This window comes from Xenopus laevis, chromosome 4S, assembly GCF_017654675.1.
Source record: "Xenopus laevis strain J_2021 chromosome 4S, Xenopus_laevis_v10.1, whole genome shotgun sequence".
In the NCBI taxonomy this organism is placed as follows: Eukaryota; Metazoa; Chordata; class Amphibia; order Anura; family Pipidae; genus Xenopus; species Xenopus laevis.
The window spans coordinates 1,110,691-1,132,414 of record NC_054378.1 but is presented as its reverse complement, the minus strand read 5'-3'; the positions used below and the strand labels follow the sequence as shown (position 1 = coordinate 1,132,414).

At 39.8% G+C, this 21,724-nt stretch overlaps 1 protein-coding gene across 3 annotated transcripts in view; it reads right to left on the bottom strand.

Annotated features, from left to right (window-relative positions):
- Positions 1-21,724, bottom strand: part of LOC108715130 (spectrin beta chain, non-erythrocytic 1) — an 83,205-nt gene that overhangs the window by 12,810 nt on the left and 48,671 nt on the right. For all 3 annotated transcript variants that reach the window (XM_018259973.2, XM_018259972.2, XM_018259971.2), the window contains 24 exons: positions 20,910-21,001; positions 20,454-20,534; positions 20,141-20,256; positions 19,157-19,269; positions 18,438-18,625; positions 17,141-17,258; positions 13,765-13,923; positions 13,298-13,600; positions 12,589-12,742; positions 11,182-12,052; positions 10,238-10,375; positions 9,138-9,894; positions 8,440-8,642; positions 8,123-8,213; positions 7,891-8,037; positions 7,451-7,714; positions 7,092-7,316; positions 6,038-6,127; positions 5,650-5,928; positions 5,201-5,331; positions 3,649-3,853; positions 2,973-3,347; positions 2,206-2,450; positions 1,892-2,030 (listed from right to left, as the gene is read on the bottom strand). In XM_018259973.2, coding sequence (XP_018115462.1) covers positions 1,892-2,030; positions 2,206-2,450; positions 2,973-3,347; positions 3,649-3,853; positions 5,201-5,331; positions 5,650-5,928; positions 6,038-6,127; positions 7,092-7,316; positions 7,451-7,714; positions 7,891-8,037; positions 8,123-8,213; positions 8,440-8,642; positions 9,138-9,894; positions 10,238-10,375; positions 11,182-12,052; positions 12,589-12,742; positions 13,298-13,600; positions 13,765-13,923; positions 17,141-17,258; positions 18,438-18,625; positions 19,157-19,269; positions 20,141-20,256; positions 20,454-20,534; positions 20,910-21,001 — 5,484 coding nt within the window. The remainder of the gene's footprint in view (positions 1-1,891; positions 2,031-2,205; positions 2,451-2,972; positions 3,348-3,648; positions 3,854-5,200; positions 5,332-5,649; positions 5,929-6,037; positions 6,128-7,091; positions 7,317-7,450; positions 7,715-7,890; positions 8,038-8,122; positions 8,214-8,439; positions 8,643-9,137; positions 9,895-10,237; positions 10,376-11,181; positions 12,053-12,588; positions 12,743-13,297; positions 13,601-13,764; positions 13,924-17,140; positions 17,259-18,437; positions 18,626-19,156; positions 19,270-20,140; positions 20,257-20,453; positions 20,535-20,909; positions 21,002-21,724) is intronic.

Genomic DNA, 21,724 nt, shown 5'->3' with positions numbered 1-21,724 from the left:
TGTGGCATAGATAGTGTTTCAAATGGGACGTTGTGATCGTGTGTTCACCACACCCTGTTGTATCCTTTAGATGAGACAGGTTTCCGAGCTTGCAGCATTGTTGCGATCACCTCTTCTGCTAGACCCTGTCGTCGTCAAATGGCGGCTTCAACAGCCATGCCGTCAAATTGAATAAGCCTGGATTGGGACGTAGGATTGGTCCCTGCTGTAGAAGATCCGGTCTGTGTGGGAGATGTATTGGCTCATCGCAGGACATGTCGTGAAGATCGTAAAACCAGGTGCGGAGTGGCCAAAAGGGGGCTATGACTTTTGCCCTGGTGTTTGATTGGCGTAGCTTTTTGAGAACCCTTGGTAGCATGGGAAGAGGTGGGAATACATAGGCAAGGTGAAATGTCCATGTTTGGGTCATTGCATCGACTCCTTCTGCTAGCGGGTCCCTTTGATTATTATGATAAAACCTATACATATATGCAAGATCTTAAATCTGCGTTTAATAATGGAAGCCTCAATTTTGCTCAATAAATGAAAAAATAAAAGCTTTATTATACATTTCTGATAATTTGCAATGATAAAAGCATCTTGTGGCATTACTGTTTAAGTGCATTAAAGGATTAGTTCAATGGATTATAAACAGGAAAGACCTGACTGAGTGGTAAGATAAGAACTGAACTGAAGCCAGCTCTACATAGTAACAAGGATATTTAAAGGAAAAGCATAATTTAAACGCAAATTCCCTGACAAATATATTTTTCATGAGATATTTGCTGTAAAACATAATTGTATGTAGACAATTGCAGAGCTTGAAGCTCACCATTACCTAGACATGAGTACCAGAAAGAGTAGTAATGTCACAGACATAGAGCGAGAGACAGAGGCAGGTTTAGGGCAATGACACATGGTGCTATTTGTGGTGCAGTGTTTTGTAGGGGCTATTAAACACCAGAAAATTCCCTGCATAAAGATGCCTTTGCATGTATATCTTGAGTGTGATCTGAGTGTTTTAGCAGATACAATTCTCAGTATTGACTATGGCAAGGTATATTCTGGTGTTTATTAGCCACAACAAATAGCACTGCGTCACTGTGTTTACAGCAGTATTGACAGTAGTCACATGGAGCTCATAATACTTAGAAGGCTATTTACAGCAGTAGCCAGAGAGGGAGAATAAAATAACACAAAACTCCTAAAATATACCGTCAGTGCACAGTGAAGATTTACACAGTGAAATATTTTAAAGGTCAACGTATATGATTACAGTGAGATAAAACTGTGCATTTAAGAAGGAACTGCCTTTTCATCGGTCCCAACCAGGCAATGGAACATACAGCTGATAAATATCATACATATGCTTCTGCTTCATTATTATTCATTATATAAATACCTGATGCATACATTTATATTTTGTATGTAATGACCATTAAAAGGAATATGACCCACTCTGAAATTCAGAGAAATTGTTGATATACAGTATGAAGAGTTGCTAGTTCAAATTAGAACTGACCAGTGACATTGACTGCAGATGAAGGTTACTGAAATTTGGTTTCTAGCCAAACCACCATCTGTCATTCATCATTGGCCAGTAAGTTGCCAGGGTACAAGCTAAGCTGGAGAAATGAGGAAACGCCAAGGCAACAGGAACCAATAGTTTGCCAGGAACTACTGTGGTCATATTGGTCTAAGAATGCACATTACTGTGTCAGTTTTTAAGAAATGCAGCTCATTACATAACAGCACTGAGATTATATATATATATAGTACAGTGCTAAGCAATATGTTGGCGCTATATAAATACATGTTAATAATAAATAAATATATATATATATATATATATATATATATATATATATATATATATATATATACTGTATATATATGAAGAGAACAGTGTTACCTTGTCAGAGGCATAGTGATTCTTCTCTAGGAGGTTGTTGCCAAGATTGATACATGTAGTAAAACTGTCAGCTCGAGCATCCACCTCTGCCTTGATGCCTTGGTGGTTCTTGATGACTAAATCAGCTGAGGATACATCTCTGTTGTATGGACATAGAAAAGTTGAAAATAAAGAAGTTGAACGATAACCTCCTTACTAGTGATTAAGCTATGGTATTTGTAACCCTGGTGCAAATAAAAAAAAAAAAACCTAAACACATATGCACATCTTATTTTTCGTTGCTTTAGCAGTCACATGCTTCCATTAGTTCTCACCTTGGCTTTTCCTGTGCATCAATCTGCAGGTTGATATCATCCATCCATAACATGAGATCTCGCACCATTCTGAAGAAACGGAATTTCTCCACAGTGTCAAGTAGGAGCTGCCGCCGGGTGCTGCTGGCATTCTGCAACTCCCCCCAGGCTTCCGTTACTGCCTGCTCATGACGCTCAATGTCTGCGGCCTTTTCACCAGCATAAGCCTTTTGGAGGCGGGAGGCATCCTCCTGGACTTGCTTCACCTGATGAGATAAAAAACAATATTTCTTTTAAAAAATGTAGAGGAGATACTGCAAACTGGTAAAAGAAATGCTATTTTATTTTATACACCTACATTACACATACTTCATCACTGAAGATATCTGGAACTGCATATACCCTTTCCCCTTGCACCTTTTATCATCTTTAGAGGGCAAGGAAACCCCATGTGCTCTGTAAGGTCCATTTTATTGACCATATGACTTTACACTTGGCCAACAAAGTGGTTGAGAGGGACACTGGTTGGGGGGTCGGGCTAACTGGAAAATTTCAGAACTTGGATATTTCACAAGCTGAACATGCTTTATCATCGGGCATGTGGGAAGAGTATAGGAATTTACATACTGTGCCAATAAACAGAAAGAAGTGCCAACATCAATCACAAATGTTAAGTACAATTTTTACCCATTTCGGGGCATCTGGAAACACCTAATTACCCTTTAATACACAGCTAGAGTAATAAATATTCTTGCTAATGCAACTTTTCAACATTTATATCTACTTGCCTGTGCACTCAGGGCTTGGATATCATGTTCAAAGGTTGTGTGCATGCGCTGCATGGCTTCTGCTGTATTCAGATCTCTGCCAGTCTCCTCGGGTAATTGTTTCTGCTTGTCTTGGATCTGACCTAGGGTTTCTTTTGCATCCTGGTAGAAACGGTGAAGTTCATATGAGGCTGCCAGCATCTGACTTCGAGTGTCAATCATCTCAAGAAGATCAGCCCATGCCTCATTAAGCTGGTCTTTCCAGTCTGCTACAGTAGCATTTTCTGAATGTCCAGATGAAATTAAATCATCTGCCATCAGATTGACAGCATCCACACGCTCCTGACCAATGTTACTGGTGTCACGGGAGAACTCACGGAATTTGTCTCTCAGCATCTGGATTAATAAAAGTAATAAGATTGTCATGAACTAGTCACCCTGGATGGGAAAGAGATTAATTAAGAATGAATATAACAAAACATAAATGCAGGCTTGAAGAGGCAGATAATAACCACTTGATCAAATATGGCAAGAGAGCAAACATTTCTATGTAGAGCAGAAAAGACAATGTGATTGACATGATAAAGGTCAATACACATTTTTTATTAATAGTCAGCAATGGTTCAAGTAATGTACAGCATTACAAGAAATGGATCATTAGCTTATAATTTGACATGCTATATAAGATAAAACTCACCGTTACATGTTCATAATCCTGCCCAAGTTCATGAGAAGCTGCAACCACCTCACGTTCAGAGATCCAGTGCTCAAGGTCTTCAACATCTCTCTTGAGTTGGCAAAGTTTGAGGTGCTCTTGCAGCTTTCCTTGTCTCTCCTCTGCTAGGTCTTTCAGACTGGCATATAGCTTGTCTACCTGCCCTTGACGAAGGGTAATGCGATCACTGTGGGGGACATGGACAAATAAGAATGTGGTAAGCAACGATACCTTTTTCGTAATTGAAAAAAATATAGGATTATTTGAGCAATTTTCACACCTTGATCTATATTGGAAGGGCTTCAGATGTTTTTTTTTGTGTGCCTTCCTCTGGATCAACTAGTATTTAGGCAGGTTCAGTTGAAATTGATGGATCGAAATATCTAATTATGGCAAATATTTTTTTTAAAATTTCTTTATTTTCAATTTTTGCACAGGGGATACAAAAGGAAAAAGGGGGAAATAAATTTAAATTATGGCAAATATTTAACCACTAGCTGCTTTTTGGCAAAAAATCCTGAAGGAAGACAGTTGACTGGAAATTTCCAGAGACTGGCAAGCACCACCAAGTATGTTGGAACTGTCTGTGCAGGAGCCTATAGATGTAGCTTAAAGGGACACTAAAACTACTGTGTTTGCTGCAGAAAAACTATAGTTTATATAAACAAGCTGCTGTGTAGCCATGGGGGCAGCCATTCAAGCACAGGATACACAGTAGATAACAGATAAGTACCACTATAGTATATATAAACTAGCTGCTGTGTAGCCATGGGGGCAGCCATTCAAGCACAGGATACATAGTAGATAACAGATAAGTACTACTATAGTTTATATAAACAAGCTGCTGTGTAGCCATGGGGGCAGCCATTCAAGCACAGGATACATATTAGATAACAGATAAGTACTACTATAGTTTATATAAACAAGCTGCTGTGTAGCCATGGGGGCAGCCATTCAAGCACAGGATACACAGTAGATAACAGATAAGTACTACTATAGTTTATATAAACAAGCTGCTGTGTAGCCATGGGGCAGCCATTCAAGCACAGGATACACAGTAGATAACAGATAAGTACTACTATAGTTTATATAAACAAGCTGCTGTGTAGCCATGGGGGCAGCCATTCAAGCACAGGATACACAGTAGATAACATATGTTCTGAAGAATATCCTGTGCCTTTTCTCCTTTTTCAGGTTTGAATGGCCGCCCCCATGGCTACACAGCAGCTTGTTTATATAAACTATAGTTGTGTTTCTGAAGTAAACACACCAGTTGTATCAGTGCAGCACAACACTGCATTTTATTTCCATTACTTTAGGACATTCATTTTTTCGTGTTACTGTTCCTTTAAATTGAGAAACGGTCTACAAGTATCACTAAGTAATGAAATCTGAATAAATGGCCAATGCATATATGTATATAGGTATGCAAATTTCTGTAACAAGTTTAGGCATGTGGATCTGAGATAATTAAGTCACATCTTAAGGTACTGATTTATAAATTGTGATCGGTTTATTGTAATATTTGCCTCACCTTTCTGGGTGACCTTTGGAGACCATATCCCGGCTTGAATTGGCAAGCTGATGGATGTTGTCTGCATAGTCATCCAGAGCCTGTTCCATTACTAAGTGTTTCTTCAGCATTGCTTGTGCACCAATCTCATCCTAAAGAATATATGAGGTTATTGTATCCAACAGTTTCTTTATAAGTGAAAATTCACCTAATATTATCTTTGACTTTTAGGCATCACTATGCACTTCTGTGAATGGGAACATGTAGACAATGCAAAAAAAAAGTGTGTCATACAATTCTAAGGTCAGCAAGGTCTAACTATACCCCATAATCCTCATCATGCCTTGATCATCTCTGAAATGCTTTATCTTACCTGTTCTAGAACTGGTCTACTTTCTAAAGAACTTACTGGATATTTTGCGTGATCAGAAGTGTCAGTTAATCAACATTTGCTGCTACCCAAAACAAACCTTGGCTTTTTCTTCAGACATCATATGCAACTCTTGTTCTCCCATCCATGCCTCAGCTTCTGCCGCATCAGCATAAAACTGCTGGGCAGCAAGGGATTCCTCTAGACGGTCATGGCGCTTCCCTGCTTCTGCTGGCAGCTCTTCCCATGTGCTTTGTAGTAGCCCAAGTCTCTCTTCTATCTCCTGAGGGTCTAGAGAGCTGTTTTGGACCATGGACTTGCCTCTCTCCAAGATGTCATCAATTCGTGGTTGATGTCCCAAAATTTCCTTCTGAAGTGTCTGGTGGTGAAGGGGAAAATACATATTCTTAGAGATAAGAAAGTGGACTTTTTATATAGTCAGGTATTCCTCTGTGATGTACATCATCCTGTATCCATTACCTACTTACCTGATTTTTCTTAATAAGAAGCTGGACTGTAGGGAGATCTTTTCCATGATCAGTGGAGATAGCCATTGGCATCTTCTCCTTTACCCAAAGCTTTAAGATAAAAAAAACCACAAATGAATTAATGTGCTGTGAAGCATTAATAAGTGTGCCCTACTAAAGGAAAAATTCTAAAAAGATTATTTGAATCTTAAAAATATTAATAAGTCCAGTCTATAATATTAGTATATTTTTTCAGACCATTCTCCCCATAACTTGTCATATTTTTTGAGGACACCCCCCTGCAGTATAGGCGAGTTGTATCAGTGGGAGAAGGGCTCTAAGTAGGTTGGGCCAGTGGACACTTACCATACTATACAATGTGCCATACATTGAAGAAGGATACACTTCCTAGCATAGAACAACAATGCTGGAAAAAGGATACGTGTTGCAGATTCAAAGACTAGATCATTCACAATACCAAATAGGCATACCTTGGGTGTAAGTATTTTAGGGAGGGATGTTGTATTCTGAATATATTCTAGGACCTGTTATCATATTAGTTATTTAATTATATTCCAGCCTAGGTAAGGATCTTACTGCCCTACTGAGAGTAGCATGAAATGGACGATTCAACATGCCTGAAAGTTGGATTATATTCATATAATTATGTCATACATAGAGGTCTGTTGGGCCCATGGGAAGCTAAGGGCCATTGAAATGTCTTAGAAGACCATATTCAGTCCATGGGACCATTAGCTTAACAGTCGTATTATAAGAGGCATGCAACATTACAAGAAGGCTATGGGTCTGCCTCAACACAGGGAAAGATGTGGCTACAAAACAAATTAACAGTGGTCAAATCTTATGCAGGATGAAAACAAAAAATAGGAGTAATTGACACCAATTGCTGATTGAGACAATGTGGAAAGGACTGTATAGCGCAAGTAAAGGCACCTTAATAAATGAAGTACAGAAGATTAAAAGCAGAGTTGAAAATTACAGATAGGAAACTATTTTAATAAACCATTTGGACATGAACACATGAAGGAATTTAGCATAATATTTCAATACTTACTATTTCATCTTCCAGGTCCCTGTTAAACTGATGTCCTTCCTTGGAGGCTAGAAGTAATTTCCTTCTCTCGTTTAGAGGGGCACGCAGCATGGAAAATTTTCCTGCCACATCCTTATGTTTTGAGTCAACCTCTACTATGTTGGCATCCTCCTGTCCAAGGGCCTGTGCCTGGGACTGGATAGCTTCTAGTTCCTTTTCCCTAACTTCCATTTGGTTCTCTAGCATCTGCAAACATAACAAAATGGAGAGAGGAGCATGCATTGCTTGTCAGCCATAATGTCCAATAAAAAATAAAATAATTTGTAAAATTTTATCTAATATTAAGACAATGTCAAGAAAAGAAACATATTTAAATGTACCTGTTGTTTGTTTAATAGGATGTTGACACTGGTCAGATCCTTGCCATAATGGTCTGACTGAAGTTGTGACTCAAGGTTTTGAAGCCAACTCTCCAGAGCAGAACAACTTTGTGTGAATAGCTCTGCCCTGTTGGCATCAAACAGACACTGAGCTTTACTTTGTGTAGTAGATTCCAAGTCATTCCACAGCTTATGCAGAGAGTCTAGTTTTTCTCTCACTACTGGTTCAAGCTCTGGTTTTTCGGACATGAGCTCCTGCCCTTCCTGAAGAAAAAGAAATAAACCACAAACATTTGAGATAAAAGAAATCCACTGTGAAATAACTTGTGTATTGAAACATGTGAAAACAAGAGGACAGAAAAATAAATAAAGATGGCAAGAATGGATTTGACTGGTGTATGTAGCTGTAAGTTTGTTTGTGGACTTTTGTTCTCTGTTACCTTGTCTATTTTGTCAAGCCAATCTTTATTTGAAGCAAGTTCTGCCATAAACGCTTGATGCTTTTGCCACTTGCTATGCAGGTTTCTGGCTTCATCATAGGAAACATCCTGAGCAGTAAGCATTTTTTCATTGATCCAGAGGGTGAGCTAAGAGGAAAAACAAAACATAATAGTTTAATACCGTAGGCATAACCACTCTACAATATGAGATCACTACTGAAACATATCTTACCTCTTGACAGTCTTGCAGGAAATGCTGAAGATCACGGTTGTCCTTCAAACGAGTCAATACTTCACTAGCAGCTTTTCTGTTCTTTTTATGTCTAAAAAAACAAAACAGACAATAGATATATCTACAGAATATAAATCTTCACAATTATGTCTAAGCATACTGTGTGACCTTATGTCCGAATGGAATGTATTTGTGAAAATAGTGAATTTAAGCATCTTGAAACAGATTATGATGGACAAGCTCCGTAACTATTGAATGAAAATTTCTTCACAGTAGTCCACTAGCAATGGTGCACGTGTCCTGTATTTTTATTATACCTCTCATCAACAGAAGTTACTTTTTCTTGAATCTTCTCTGAATTGATATTCTGTTCCTCAATTAGCTTCCTTCCAGACTCTAGAAGACCCTGTATCTTCTCTTCATTGGCATCCATAGTTGTCAGGAAATCTTCATGGCGTTTGATGGCAGCTTCAGCTGCCTGTAGTGTACTTGGCATTTCAGTATGGGAAAGGACATACTCCTATAAGCAAGCATATGGGCTTATGGTAGTAATAACAGCAGGAAGTTTAAATATATAAGAAAATAGCTACAATAATGAAATAATCTGTGAGGCTTTTGTAATGAACTTATATGGTAAGGAAAAACACAGCTCTAATTTTATGCACCAATCCACTTGCCATTATAGTGAGGATTGATATTGGTCTGAGAAACAATGCAAAAAAATTCAATATTTACAAATAGAGAGAATGAAAGGTGAAAATGAGGCCAGGGAAGCAGCTTGTCCAGACAGAGATCAGCACAGTTACAGAGCTGTTTATGTACAGAGGGCTTCAAGATGCAGCTTTTTTTTAAAAATGACTCATTTAGGAAAAGAAAAAGTAGTTAGGGGTCCATCTTTTGGATAGTTAACGTCTTTGGAGGTTTTCTTTCCCTTTTAACCTCTGTGTAGCTGGTTGTGTGACAATTTAGCAAATAAGGCATTTTGTTTCTTTAAAGCATCTTTCGCACAGCTTACCTGGTTATTGAGGAACCCCTCCACTTGTTTTGCATCTTTCAAAAACTGCTGGAAGTTATGACCCTGGGACAGCAGCTTGTGCCTATTTTCCCACATCTGTCCCAGCTCATTCCAACCAGTGTCTAGGGCCTTCAATCTCTGCTGCAAGAACATGTACTGGGCATCTGTTTGCCCACGAGTGACTTCCTCACCAACGTCTCTCACTCTGTGGTAGTCATCTCCGTAATGCTCAATCTCATTTTTAATGCCTTCATGTTGGGTAAGAAGGCGCTCTGCTTCCACAAGGTCAGCTGGCACATCCTCAGATGCCACAGCTGTCTGGGCCCGGGACAACCAGCTCTGGAAATCATCAAGGTCTCTCAAAAATCCCTGAAGTTTGCTTGCTTCACCTAAAGTTTCTTCTCTTCTTTTCATAGTATCCTTCAGTTCTCCCCAGGTCTCATCAATATCTCCTAGGTGGCTAGTTATGGCCGGTGCTTTCTGTGGGTGCCCAGCTGCAAGCTTTTCTGCCTCTGAACGCAGGTCACCTACTTTTCCTTGAATCGCTTTCAGATCACGCTCCATTCCAGTTAGTTTTCTTTGAAGAGCTGTGACTCCTGCAAGATCATTCCCTAGGCTTTGTGTGGATTCAATAACCTTCGTCTTCTCCCTCATCCAGCAAACAGTCTCATTGCATTCCAAATGATAATTCTGTATATCTAGAGCAGAATCCAAAGCACTTTTCTTTTGGTCAACAAGCTTGCGGAACTCATTCCACCTAAGGGGGGGGGGAAGAAAAGAGGGGTATATATTTATATATATTGATAGAACTGCAAGTAAGAGGGGAACTTAGGAAGCTGCACTGGGCTGGAGGGAGGCAGCTCCTCCTTAAGACAGTAAGTCAAATTCAGCAGTATAAAACCACCTTTAAAGAGAAAGCACACAGCCAAAATCTTGAAAAAAAATCACCCTAAACAGTGGTCATTTTCTTTGGGTTTACAACCACTCTAGAATTCAGAGGCATAAAGATTTATTTATGCAACAGAAGTTTCTGTACTGAATAGTGTAAGTGTCCATTGTCAGGCAGAATGTAAACAAGTACTAAAAACTTCATCGCTCACCGAGAGTTAAGTTGATCTTGCATGTCTCGGATAGTATTTTCATTTCTCTGGTCGGTGCTCAGCAACTGTCCAGCAACCTCATTTACAGATGCAATCCGGGATGCCACATTATTCATCTCTGCCTCCAGTGTTTCAAATCTACAAAGCAAATCAGTAAGGATTGAGGCAAAATGATCAATTATTTTCCTCTCGCTTATTTTACCAAGAAGCCAACAGGAGCATGTTTGCTAGGGTTTAATTAATGAGGTCCAAGTGACTGCTGTAGATCCTGCAGGTTCTTCATATAGCAGATATCTTGGTCACACGCTCAGGGGCCGATTCATTAACTTCGAGTGAAGGATTCGAAGTAAAAAAACTTCGAATTTGGAAGTGTTTTTTGGGCTACTTCGACCATCGAATGGGCTAGTTCGACCTTCGACTACGACTGGGACTTCGAATCGAAGGATTCGAACTAAAAATCGTTCGACTATTCGACCATTCGATAGTCGAAGTACTGTCTCTTTTTTTTTTCAGGATGAAGGGAGGTTAAATCTCCCCGAAACGTTGATACAGTGGTGTTTTTTAAATAAATTTGAACATACTGCATATAAATAGTGTGTGTGCAGTTCCTTAATCGAGATTGCTGGCAATAAAAGTAACAAATCAGCCAAATTGGCTGGTAGTGAAAGGGTTCATTCTGCCAAATTATAGTTAGGATTTTCCATGGTCACTTGCATTTTTTCAATGTGTTTCTTACAATAGTGCTGGCTTTGCTACAAGGGTATTCGGAAACGGTGTACTCGTATGTGGAGAATTCGCCATACTAAATGACCACTACAGATTATGTGTGTACTTTTTCTATAATGGAAGAGGGGATTTCAAGGGAAAACAATGAAATGTCTGTCCTCACAGACCAAGGAGTGAGCATACATTTGAAGTAAAAAGTGAGAGGAAAGTGCCTTTACCTTTGCTGAACTACTTCTAGGTCCTCAAGTTTATCTGGAATCTCTGTGACATTAAGCCACTGTTCTTTCTCGTCAATCCACAAAAGGCAGGCATCAGCTTCACTAAACATTTTATAAAGAGCCAGAGCGTCTTGCAGAGCCTGCTTGCGGTGGGCAGCAAGAGCCACCAATTCCTCATATCGCTGCTCAATGGCTGGTAACCTTCCATCAACTTCAGGTGAATGAGAGTAAGCACGTGGAAGGCCACGGGCCTGTTCATGTAGAGCATCAATAGCTGGCCGGTGGCTAAGGATCTCCTCTTCAATTTCCTTGTGCTTTTTCACCAGTGTCTGTGTGGAATACTCATCATGACCTACTTCACTGGTAGAAACTAGGCGTAACGTGTCCAGGATCCAAGTCTCTGCATCATTGGCATCAGCTTGAAACTGATAAAAGCTGTAAGCCTCTCTTAGCCTCCTTTCCCTGTCTTCAGCTAAGGCCTCCATCTCTTTCCATTGATCTTTAACCTCTTTTATCTTCTCCTCAATCTCTCCTGCTCCAAAGTGACCTTTGGATATTAGTTCCTCACCCTCAGACACAGTCTGCTGCAACGGTCCACGATGTCCACTCATCTCATCTCTGAAGGCATTATGCTTGCTAATCAACCTAAGTGAGCTGGTAAGGTCTTTTCCATAGTCATCAGAAAGCAGTAATCTACTCTGCTCACGGATCCATGCTTCCTCCTCTCCCATATCCCAGAAAAATTTCCAGAGACGCTGGGATTCCTCCAGCTTTGATCTCCGAGCTGCAGAAAGCTCACACAGCTCTGCATAGCGCTGTTCCAAGAGATGCACCCTGTTACGCACTAACTCTGGGTCACAAGGCTTGTAGCCTACAAATAAATGCACATAAAGGCTTAGCATTTTTTGTTATAGAATACCTTTATAACTTCTTTATTTCTCTTGTACATTTTGTCTCTTTTCTAAAGAATCTAATCTGTCTCATTGCACCATGATCTTTATTTTACCATGGCATTTCAAAAACACAATTAAAAAGATGTTATATGGTCCAAAACCCTGTCCCCATGGCAACCAGTGAACCATGGTTTTAACATCGGAATTTTATCCTATTTGTGACTCATGGACACAGAATGCAGACACCATCGACCTTTATTGTGATCAAAACTTTGGCAGTGCATTTTCATGAATGACATGGCCAATATTGCAGCACGGCAAATGTATGTTAATTAAACTTGCATCAATCTATAACAAATAGAAAGTCTTGAGTATAAATGTTTTTAAAAGCCTAATACACTAGTCCTAATACTACAGAGATACCCTTATACTGCAAACTCGAGGGCCAGAGCTTTCTGGTTAATAAATACAATACCTGATTGTTTCTGTGATTTATCTATAAATATCGGATTACCTTCATCTTCACTCATAAATTTCTGAGCTACAGCTGTAACGGATTTCACACGTTCTGCCTGAACTGCAATGTCTGCTTCCACAAGAGTATGAGTCTGGAGAAGGTCTTCCACACCATGAAGGTGCTTGCCATAATCTTGTGACTGCAGGCGGCCCTAAAGAAAAACCAAGGGGGTTAGAAGCACAGCAAAAAAAAAAAAAAAAAAAAAAAAAAAATTATATATATATATATATATATATATATATATATATATATATATATATATATATATATATATATATATATATATATATATATATATATATATATATATATATATATATATATATATATATATATATATATATATATATATATATATATATATATATATAAAGAACCAGAAACAAAACACACACAGTGTGCTAGGCTCTATTTCACAAAAATACTGAAATTGCACAGCACAAACCACTCAATAGCACACCATCACCCACCTACTCTCATGACTTTTCGGAATCCAATCTGACAGCCCACAAGCATTATAGTTATTATCTAAAAGACTTGAGAGCACTTGTGAAAGGAGGTTGTACCTCCGAAACATTTGATTTTCTACTATATATATGGATTACTGAAACCAAGGTTTGCAGCAAGGTTTCCAGATTGAGCACCACCCGAATACACGCACAGGTTTTATCACTGATTATCTAAAAGACTCTATCCATCCAACTACCTTCATATCTTCTGTCCAGTCCATGAGATAATGTATATCTTGGAACATCCTCTGCAACTCTAGGTTCATATGAAGCCTTTGCCTCCTGGCAGTGACAAGTTCCCTCAGATAATCAGAGAGACGTATTACATTGCACTTCCGAGCCAAAATCCTCCTGACATCGTGGTAATTCTCTGCCTCCAGTTCATCAGCCACTGCATTCACTGCTTGCACCCGCTCACTATAAGCCAATATATCTGTTTCAATAGCTTCATGTTTCCTAAGAGCTGCCTCCACTGCAGCTAAGTCCACACCGAAGTTGTCCTGAGGAATCAGAGACTATTTAATGAATGACCTTTTGGAAGACATCTGCTAAGTTTAAACTTAAATGGATTAACACATCACTCCACTATAGAAATAATAAATGTAAATTTCTATGTAAAAGGGGCAAAAAATAAAACAGGTAATTTAGAAATATTAAATATCACCTGAGCTACAAGTCTCTGGTTCTCACTTAGCCAGGTTTCCCTCATGGCTGCTTTCCGGTCAAATCGTGCAGCTAACTGCTCTAACTTCTCCTGGCGGATAAGTTCATTACGAAGGGCGAGTTCACGTTCATGCTCTGCCTTCTCTAGTCGCTCCCATGCCTGGAAAAAAAGATAAATAATAATAAATATGCATTTCGGCCAACTACAAGGACATTATATAAATAATTATGGATTCTACAGTTCTTATAGTAACCAACCATTCACCATTTCCAGCTTTGATTTGGGTCCTGTCCATGGAAGGGCCAAATGTTCATGCCCTTATAGTTATATATAGTTACATAGTTAAATTGGGTTGAAAAAATAGATTTTTGTACTTACCGTTAAATCCTTTTCTCGTGTCCTACATTGGGGGACACAGGCACCATGGGGATAAAGATCCTGTTGCTTGGAGGATGGACACTAAACAGTTAAAGAAGCTCCTCCTCCTGCACTGGGCTTCGTCCCCTGCCTACTTCCTGTACCCTCCATTTTGGGGCCGAAGAAGGAAGGACAACCCTACTATAACCACGTGCGAACAGATGAGGAACTCTCACCCCCTATAAACTATTTACAATAGTATGCTGCCATATATCTGTATATCTGTTTGTGATCTCTGCTTTTGGCCCTGATTCTGACGAAAGGGCCGTAGGAATGGTCTCCTCGAAGGTAGTGCGCTTGGGTCTATTCTGCGGCAGTAGGGTACTTTTTGCACCTTCCGCCTGTGATATTATTTTGTCGAGTTCTGCTCCGAAGAGCTGTTTTCCCACTAATGGAAGGCTGACCAGTGATCTCTTTGAAGTGAGGTCCGCAGACCAGGTCTTTAACCATAGAAAACGTCTGGCTGCGATGGATTGTGCTGATGCTCTGGCAATTCGTTTTGCCGTATCCAGTGCTGCTTTGCATATGTATGAGTTAGCGTCAGCAATCTGTGACAATAGAAGGTCTGTGGATAGGTCCTCTGCGACCCAATGAGTTGCACTACTTGTTCCCCCCCATATCTCCATTGCGCTCGACACCCAAGCAGTGGCGAAAATGGGCTGCTCCTGTTGCTGAAAAGATGGCCTTACAGAAAGCTAAGCACTTTTCTATGGGGCCCTTAAAGGAAGCTGCGTCGGCAACCGGTATGGTTGTGGTCTTAGAAAGCCGCGACACGGGGGGGGGGGGGGTTCTACAGCTGGTGGCGAAGACCAGAGATTGGTAGTTTCCTGAGGGAAAGGATAGGTCTGTGAGAAACGTTTAGATAGCTGAACCTTGCGGACTGGAATTTTCCATTGAGCCTTAACTATGTCATCTAGGTGATTATAAGCTGGGAAGACATATGAAGTCTTCTTCTGCCTCTTGAAAATGTTTTTGCTTGGTTCAGCGGTAGCTGAAGTGTCTTCAACATTTAATGTTTGTAAAACCATCTGAATCAGTTATTCTACCTCCCTTTGTGATCTGGGAGTATCCTGCTCCTGATCTGACTCTTTGCCGGACAGCACTTGCCCCTCTTCCCCTGAATCTTCCTCCTCTGGGAGTTGGAGGTGATGGAGGGTGAAGGCGCTTAGTGACAGTAGCCTGTGCACTCATCCTTGGAGGTTGGCTAGAGAGATGCTCTAAGACCTTATCTAAGGTCTCAGGAATTCTGGCTAAGTTCTGTAGTGAGAGGGAGAGTGCTCGCACCAGTTCAGAATCCGAGCTCAACTGAGAGGCCGTAGCCATCGCTGAGCTAGGTTGTAGGGTTGCACTAGGCAGACTAAGTGCTGGGGTATAACCAGAGCTACAAGATACACACTCTGAATCAGCAGAGGTTGTGTCAAATTTTGTTTTGCATGAAGAGCATGCAAGGCAAGTAATTTGGGGTGGGGAGTGTTTCTTATTTTGCTGCTTAGTGGGGGGTATCCCCTCTGTTCTGTCTGGGAGAACTATTGAGGGACCGAGGAAGGTGACGGTCCACCCAAATTCCCTGCCAACTGCTGCCTCCTGACAATAAGACAGGTACACTGGTGCAAGGGACTCTGCACTAGGGGTAGTAGAGGTGAGCGGGTAGTGGGTAAGATGCGAGAGAGAGATAAGGAGGTGAAAAGGGGTATTGGTAAAGAACGCCCCTTTGATGCCAGACATTCATGCCCTATTGTTGGTGTGTACCCCGTTCTGGGCTACTGGTGCAGCCTCCGTGGAGCGGGAACCAGTCCCCGGGGGTGGGGAGGGAGCAGCAGCCTGCAGAACTCCGTGGAGCGGGAAGGCATTGAGGGCACATTGTCTCCGGCTGGGGAGGGGCTCAGGAAAGAAAACTCGGGCCCCCGCTGCTGTCGTGGCACATGAATCCATCAGCATCACTGCTACCAGCCAGTAGTATCCGTCCTCCTTCTGAGGACAATAAATTAAATGGGAGAGTACAGGAAGTAGGCAGAGGATGACGCCCAGTGCAGGAGGAGGAGCTTCTTTAACTGTTTAGTGTCCATCCTCCAAGCAACAGGATTTTCATCCCAATGGTGCCTGTGTCCCCCAATATAGGCAAGAGAAAAAAGACCAATCTAAAAGAGGCAAAATTCTGTTTTCATCCCTTGAGTTTATGCAAGACAGAACTTTATTTGCTTTAGTAGCCACAGAATGAAACTGCCTGGAATTAGACAACTTGTTATCTACAAAACCCCCTAGATCTTTTTCAGTTAAGGAAACTGCCAACACACTGACATTTAGGGGCAGATTCACTAAGGGTCGAATTTCGAAGTTAAAAATACTTCGAAATTCGACCCTCGAATTGAAATCCTTCGACTTCGAATATCGAAGTCGAAGGATTTAGCGCTAATCCTTCGATCGAACGATCGAAGGATTTTTCGTTCGATCGAACGATTAAATCGTTCGAATCGAACGATTCGAACGATTTTAATTCAACGATCGAAGGAAAATCCTTCGATCAAAAAAAGATTAGCAAACCTATGGGGACCTTCCCCATAGGCTAACATTGACTTCGGTAGGTTTTACCTGCCGAAGTAGGGGGTCGAAGTTTTTTTTAAAGGGCAAGTACTTCGACTATCGAATGGTCGAATAGTCGAACGATTTTTCGTTCGATTCGTTCGATTTCGTTCGAATTCGAACGAATTTAACCAATTCGATGGTCGAAGTACCAAAAAAATACTTCGAAATTCGAAGTATTTTTCATTCGAATCCTTCACTCGAGCTTAGTGAATCAGCCCCTTAGTGTATAACATGCAATTATGAAATATTCATGTGCACTATGTATACACAGATTTCTCAGGGCCCCTGCACTATATTAATGAATGCCAACTAACTAATGAAAAATTAATTTGGTGAAGGAATGTTTTTAAGTGGAGTCCTAAATCAATATTCTTACCTTGTTTATATCAGATATGAGCTTTCCCTCTCTGGGCGTATACACTTTTTGATTATTAGCTCTCATTTTACTCTGTATGGTAAAGAGAAGAACTTCCAAATTGCCCTTTTCTGTGAACCTGTGACAAACAAACAAAACAGGAAAATCAATACAGACCAAACAATTAAAAGATTGTCTTAAAGACAGATTTCCCTCAAGGCAAATAAGGAGCTTAAATGTGAGCTCCAGAACACAAATTCCAAAAGAAATTATTTTCTCTAATGCAAGGCAGTCAACCTGCTTATTCTTTTTTTAAGCAGCAATGGTATAATATATTACATTCAATATTAGGGTAGTGTTTCAAACTTTCTTTAAATCAGGAATATAGTTACATCTAAAAAAAAAAAAAACACTAAACACGATGAAACCCACTATTTTTATTGGATAATTAATCATCACATCTTGGAGCATAAAAGCCATCAGTCAGCATCAAAATGTGCCTTAAAAGTACAATTTGTACATAACTGTACTTTCGTTAGTGCTTCCCTGTGAAATATTCTCAGTCCATAATATCTAAACTGCTTTAGTCAAGGAGAGATTACTGCAAGATGTATTATTGTACATGGGAATTATTGTGCAGCTAGCAAACATTACATTAAATATGGCCTCCAAACGTGCCAAATCAAGCAATGTTAGAAAACTTAAGGGTGTGCTACATGAGCCAATGAATGCTGCCTGAAAGCAGCTTGCCAGCACCATTAGCCAGCAGATACCACTTTTGGCCTTCTTGCTTTTATATTGAATGCAGTCACAAAAAAAGTGTGCTGCATGTGACTTGGTTGGCATTTATTTGAATCTCATAACCATTGTTCAAATCCTTGCATAATTCAGATCTTGTTATTTGTAAAGTAGCAAAGGGGCCAAGAAGGGGATGCAGATTTAAAAAGTAGGTATGCAAAGAGAATAAGGATGTTTGTAGGATTGAGAAGCAGAAGCTGTCTTGTGAATTAAGTTTCATTCAAGGGGTAGATGTTATATATGTCGGGCCAATGCTGTGTAAGGCTAGGACCAGAGGAATAGACAGAAGGCTATGGAAGGGCAAGCATGCTCTATTCATTGAAGCCTAATATACTAGGGAGTGACCGTGCCAGAATAATGCAGCTGTATTCAAGAGGGAGATGCTAGGGTACAAAAACAAGGTGATCCTTATATACTATTGCCAGAGAAATTTCTGGTTCTTTTTGAATGGCAAAACGTTGGAGAACACCAAGATGCAGACCCCAGGTTGTAGAAGGAAGATATAAGGAAAGAAACTCACTTGGGAGGCTTTTCTACAGTTCTGTAGGTGTTGAAGGCCTGCAGCTGGTTCTGAACTCCGCTCAGAGAGTTTGCCAACTTTCGGTCATTGAGAGTGATGATCATCTGTTCAATCCACTGCAGGAGTTCTGATGCTAGAAGTTCATAGTTGTCAATTAACTGATCAGCTTCAATAGCTTGGTCAAGCACCTATAAAGAGGGTAGAGGAATATGAAATCCAGAGAAGTGTGTTTTAGTACTTTCAGGTGGTGAATGCAGGGCTCGGAGAGATGTGTTGCAAGGGAAAGGGGGCTTTATATCACTAAATTCTTAGACTTTTTTACAGTGCTACAGTTAACCAGCATGTTTAGTGGTAAAATATACTGACAAGAATGTGAAGAGCATAATCCTGACATCCCACAAAGTAAGATGGGTGAAGACAAAGCAAAGCTGGTATCTGCAATTGAGGTTCTGTACACTGTACATGCCCCTCATGCTGTAGAACTCTCCAAGCTCAGTTTTTTCTAAAAAAGTGTTTTTCCTTTTAGAAATGAAAGATTATATTTTACAATGGAGAACTTTGCTGCTGCCATCTTCCTTTTTATTTACTCAGGGGGAGGCCTGTTGGATGCCTACCAATACCATTGCGACTACATGATAGTGCCCTTACCTCTCTCTTCGCTTAGATTAGTATTCAGGGCATGATTTATGTAACCCAGTCATTTTATTTATGATGTCTACCTTTCCAATACGCTTTCCTTCCACAGCTAGGGCTTTCATTTTGGAGAAATAGTGATAAAATGTGGCCACATAGGTAATGATGGATTTCTCATCAGGTTGATCCACATTGACATCTGAAAAGATAATGATATATGTCAAAGAAAAAGGTTTCTGGGCTAGCAATTACCTTCTAACACAGTGCATATCTTTTCAACATTTACTGAACACTTATTAATCAATGTTTGCCTTGGAAGGGGAATGTGTTGTCAAATCTCTGGGGATAAATGTAAATGTGCTGCTTCTGTATTCTTTTTCTTTCATGCACTAGACAAGTGGCCCAGCTGGATAGATGTATACAGATAAGGCGCTGCAGATCATATTTACTTAAATATCAGCAAATAGCTCACTCAAGTATTCTTTATTTTATTATAAAATACAACCTGATACATGGGTTTGGGGTAGAAGAGGTTGCATCAAGTCTGAATTTTGTTTTTAGCAATTATGTTTTTTTTTATGTATTATTTTGTCTAGGAACATTCCATCTGCCTGGTAGTAATGAGCCTGCTGTTTCCATTTAACTTGGGCAGAGTAAACCATAGGCCCCTTCCTTGATTACAAATATTGTACCAATCATGGCCATCATGAAACAGAAACTAATCGCATATGAGAGTCTTGACTAAACATTTCACATATTCAGGCACAAAGTGTTTTCCTTCTTATGTCAATGTACCTTAAAGGAATTGTGATTGTGCAGCTCCTTAGGGTGCTGCATGTACAAAACAAGCTCCCTCAGCTGTGGAGCAGATTAGAGCAGGGAAAAGAAGCATGAAGAGTACCTTCCTGAATAAATCAAGCTATTTTCCACCTCTGCTTACAAGTGTGGAAAGGAAGTAATTTTCGTGACCATGGGCTAATATATATGGAAATCCAAAAGTGCTGAACATTATATAAAATTTACATTGATCAATCATTGCTAAGAAATATTCATATCCTATAAGCCAATACCTTCAGGATCCAGAAGTTTAGTAAGGCCTAACTCTCTTTCAGCTGTATTGAAGGCATTCTGGAGGTTGTGGTGTGCATTAGACTTCTTTAGCGTGTCAAAGTCGATTATATCTGGTCTGGGGTATAAAAACAAAACATATTCATAAGATATATTGCCAATTACTGAAGTGGTTATCTCAGACTAATTAAATGTATCCTCTCCATTAAACAGTCACCACCTGACACGTTTCCCTTGACCTGGACATTTTAAAACAGTTTCAGGTTTTCATGCCTGTAAATATATGCAAAACACCTTTATCCCATGGACACCAACCTGTGCTTGTGTACAATGGCATTAAACGCAAGTCCATCTCGCCAGCTGGTGGTAAAGTTGTGAACATTTACATTTGGATACCTTTGAAGTAAAATAAATAATTTAGTGTGTGTTTTTTTTTTTTTAAAGGCCCATTAAAATAATACTCAAACTGAAGTATGGGATTCTCAGTTGCATACTAATGAGCAGAGCTCAGTTCACGGCCAGTAAGCATTTCAGAATGATTAAATACCACTGGAATGATCAATAAATAATTTACATGCAACCCCTTTATTGGCAAAAAGACACAACATGCTTGAACACAATTTTTTACAATACAATGTATAAACACATTTATGTATAAACACATTTATGCTATTCTCTTCATAAGCTACGTACATTATTAACACAATGGAAACAGCAGGCAATGCATCAAATTTATCTCCAAGCAATAAATGTAAAGTTTTCAAATCTTACCCAGCAGTCTTCATCTGGCACCAAAGCAGTAAGGCATCTTTAGCAGACTTCTTTTCTTTATTGTCTTCTGTCTCTACACTTATATCTTGGATCTGGAAAGATTGCCACAGTGGAATAAGTTCTAACTAACCAGTAGGACAAAAAGAACTTTCCCAACCTTCCCAGTCAAACATCACTGACATACTTCTATGAAGCAAACAAGGCCAGACAGCTGGTTCACCAAAAGATGGTTTAAGAAAGAGATCCCTGAGGCTGTTCAGGTTTAAAGTAACAAAGGGCATATGGGGGCACTGGGTTCTCTTCCACCTGCACCCCCCCCCCCAATAGTGAAGCTGAAAAAGACACCAGTTGAAGCAAACCTTTCTTTGGGTTATTTCTGATCACTGACAGACTAAGGACATTTTTGCAGATATTATTTTACACTTATACTTTTATAAACATATACATCATAGCACACTGAACCTGCCTTAAATGTCCAAAACGGCTTCCCATTTATTGTAACAGCAATTCCCTTGTCCCACTCAACAACTGCCCCGTAAAAAAAGGCATGACCATAGCAACCAGTTGCCTGACCCAAAACTGCATATTATGCAAATGTCAGCTACTATCATTGCAGTGAATAAGAAACAATGCTGGATGTTTTCTCACAATACATCTGTATACGTAACTTGGCTTACTTTATATGTTACAGGATTCCTGCATATTTTTAAGTTTAAAAGCGATCATTAAACTAAATTTAGAGTTGCGTCTTGTTTAATGGAGTAGATCTGTTGAGTCTTGTTTCATAGCTTTCTACGGCTGTGTCAGCAGATTCT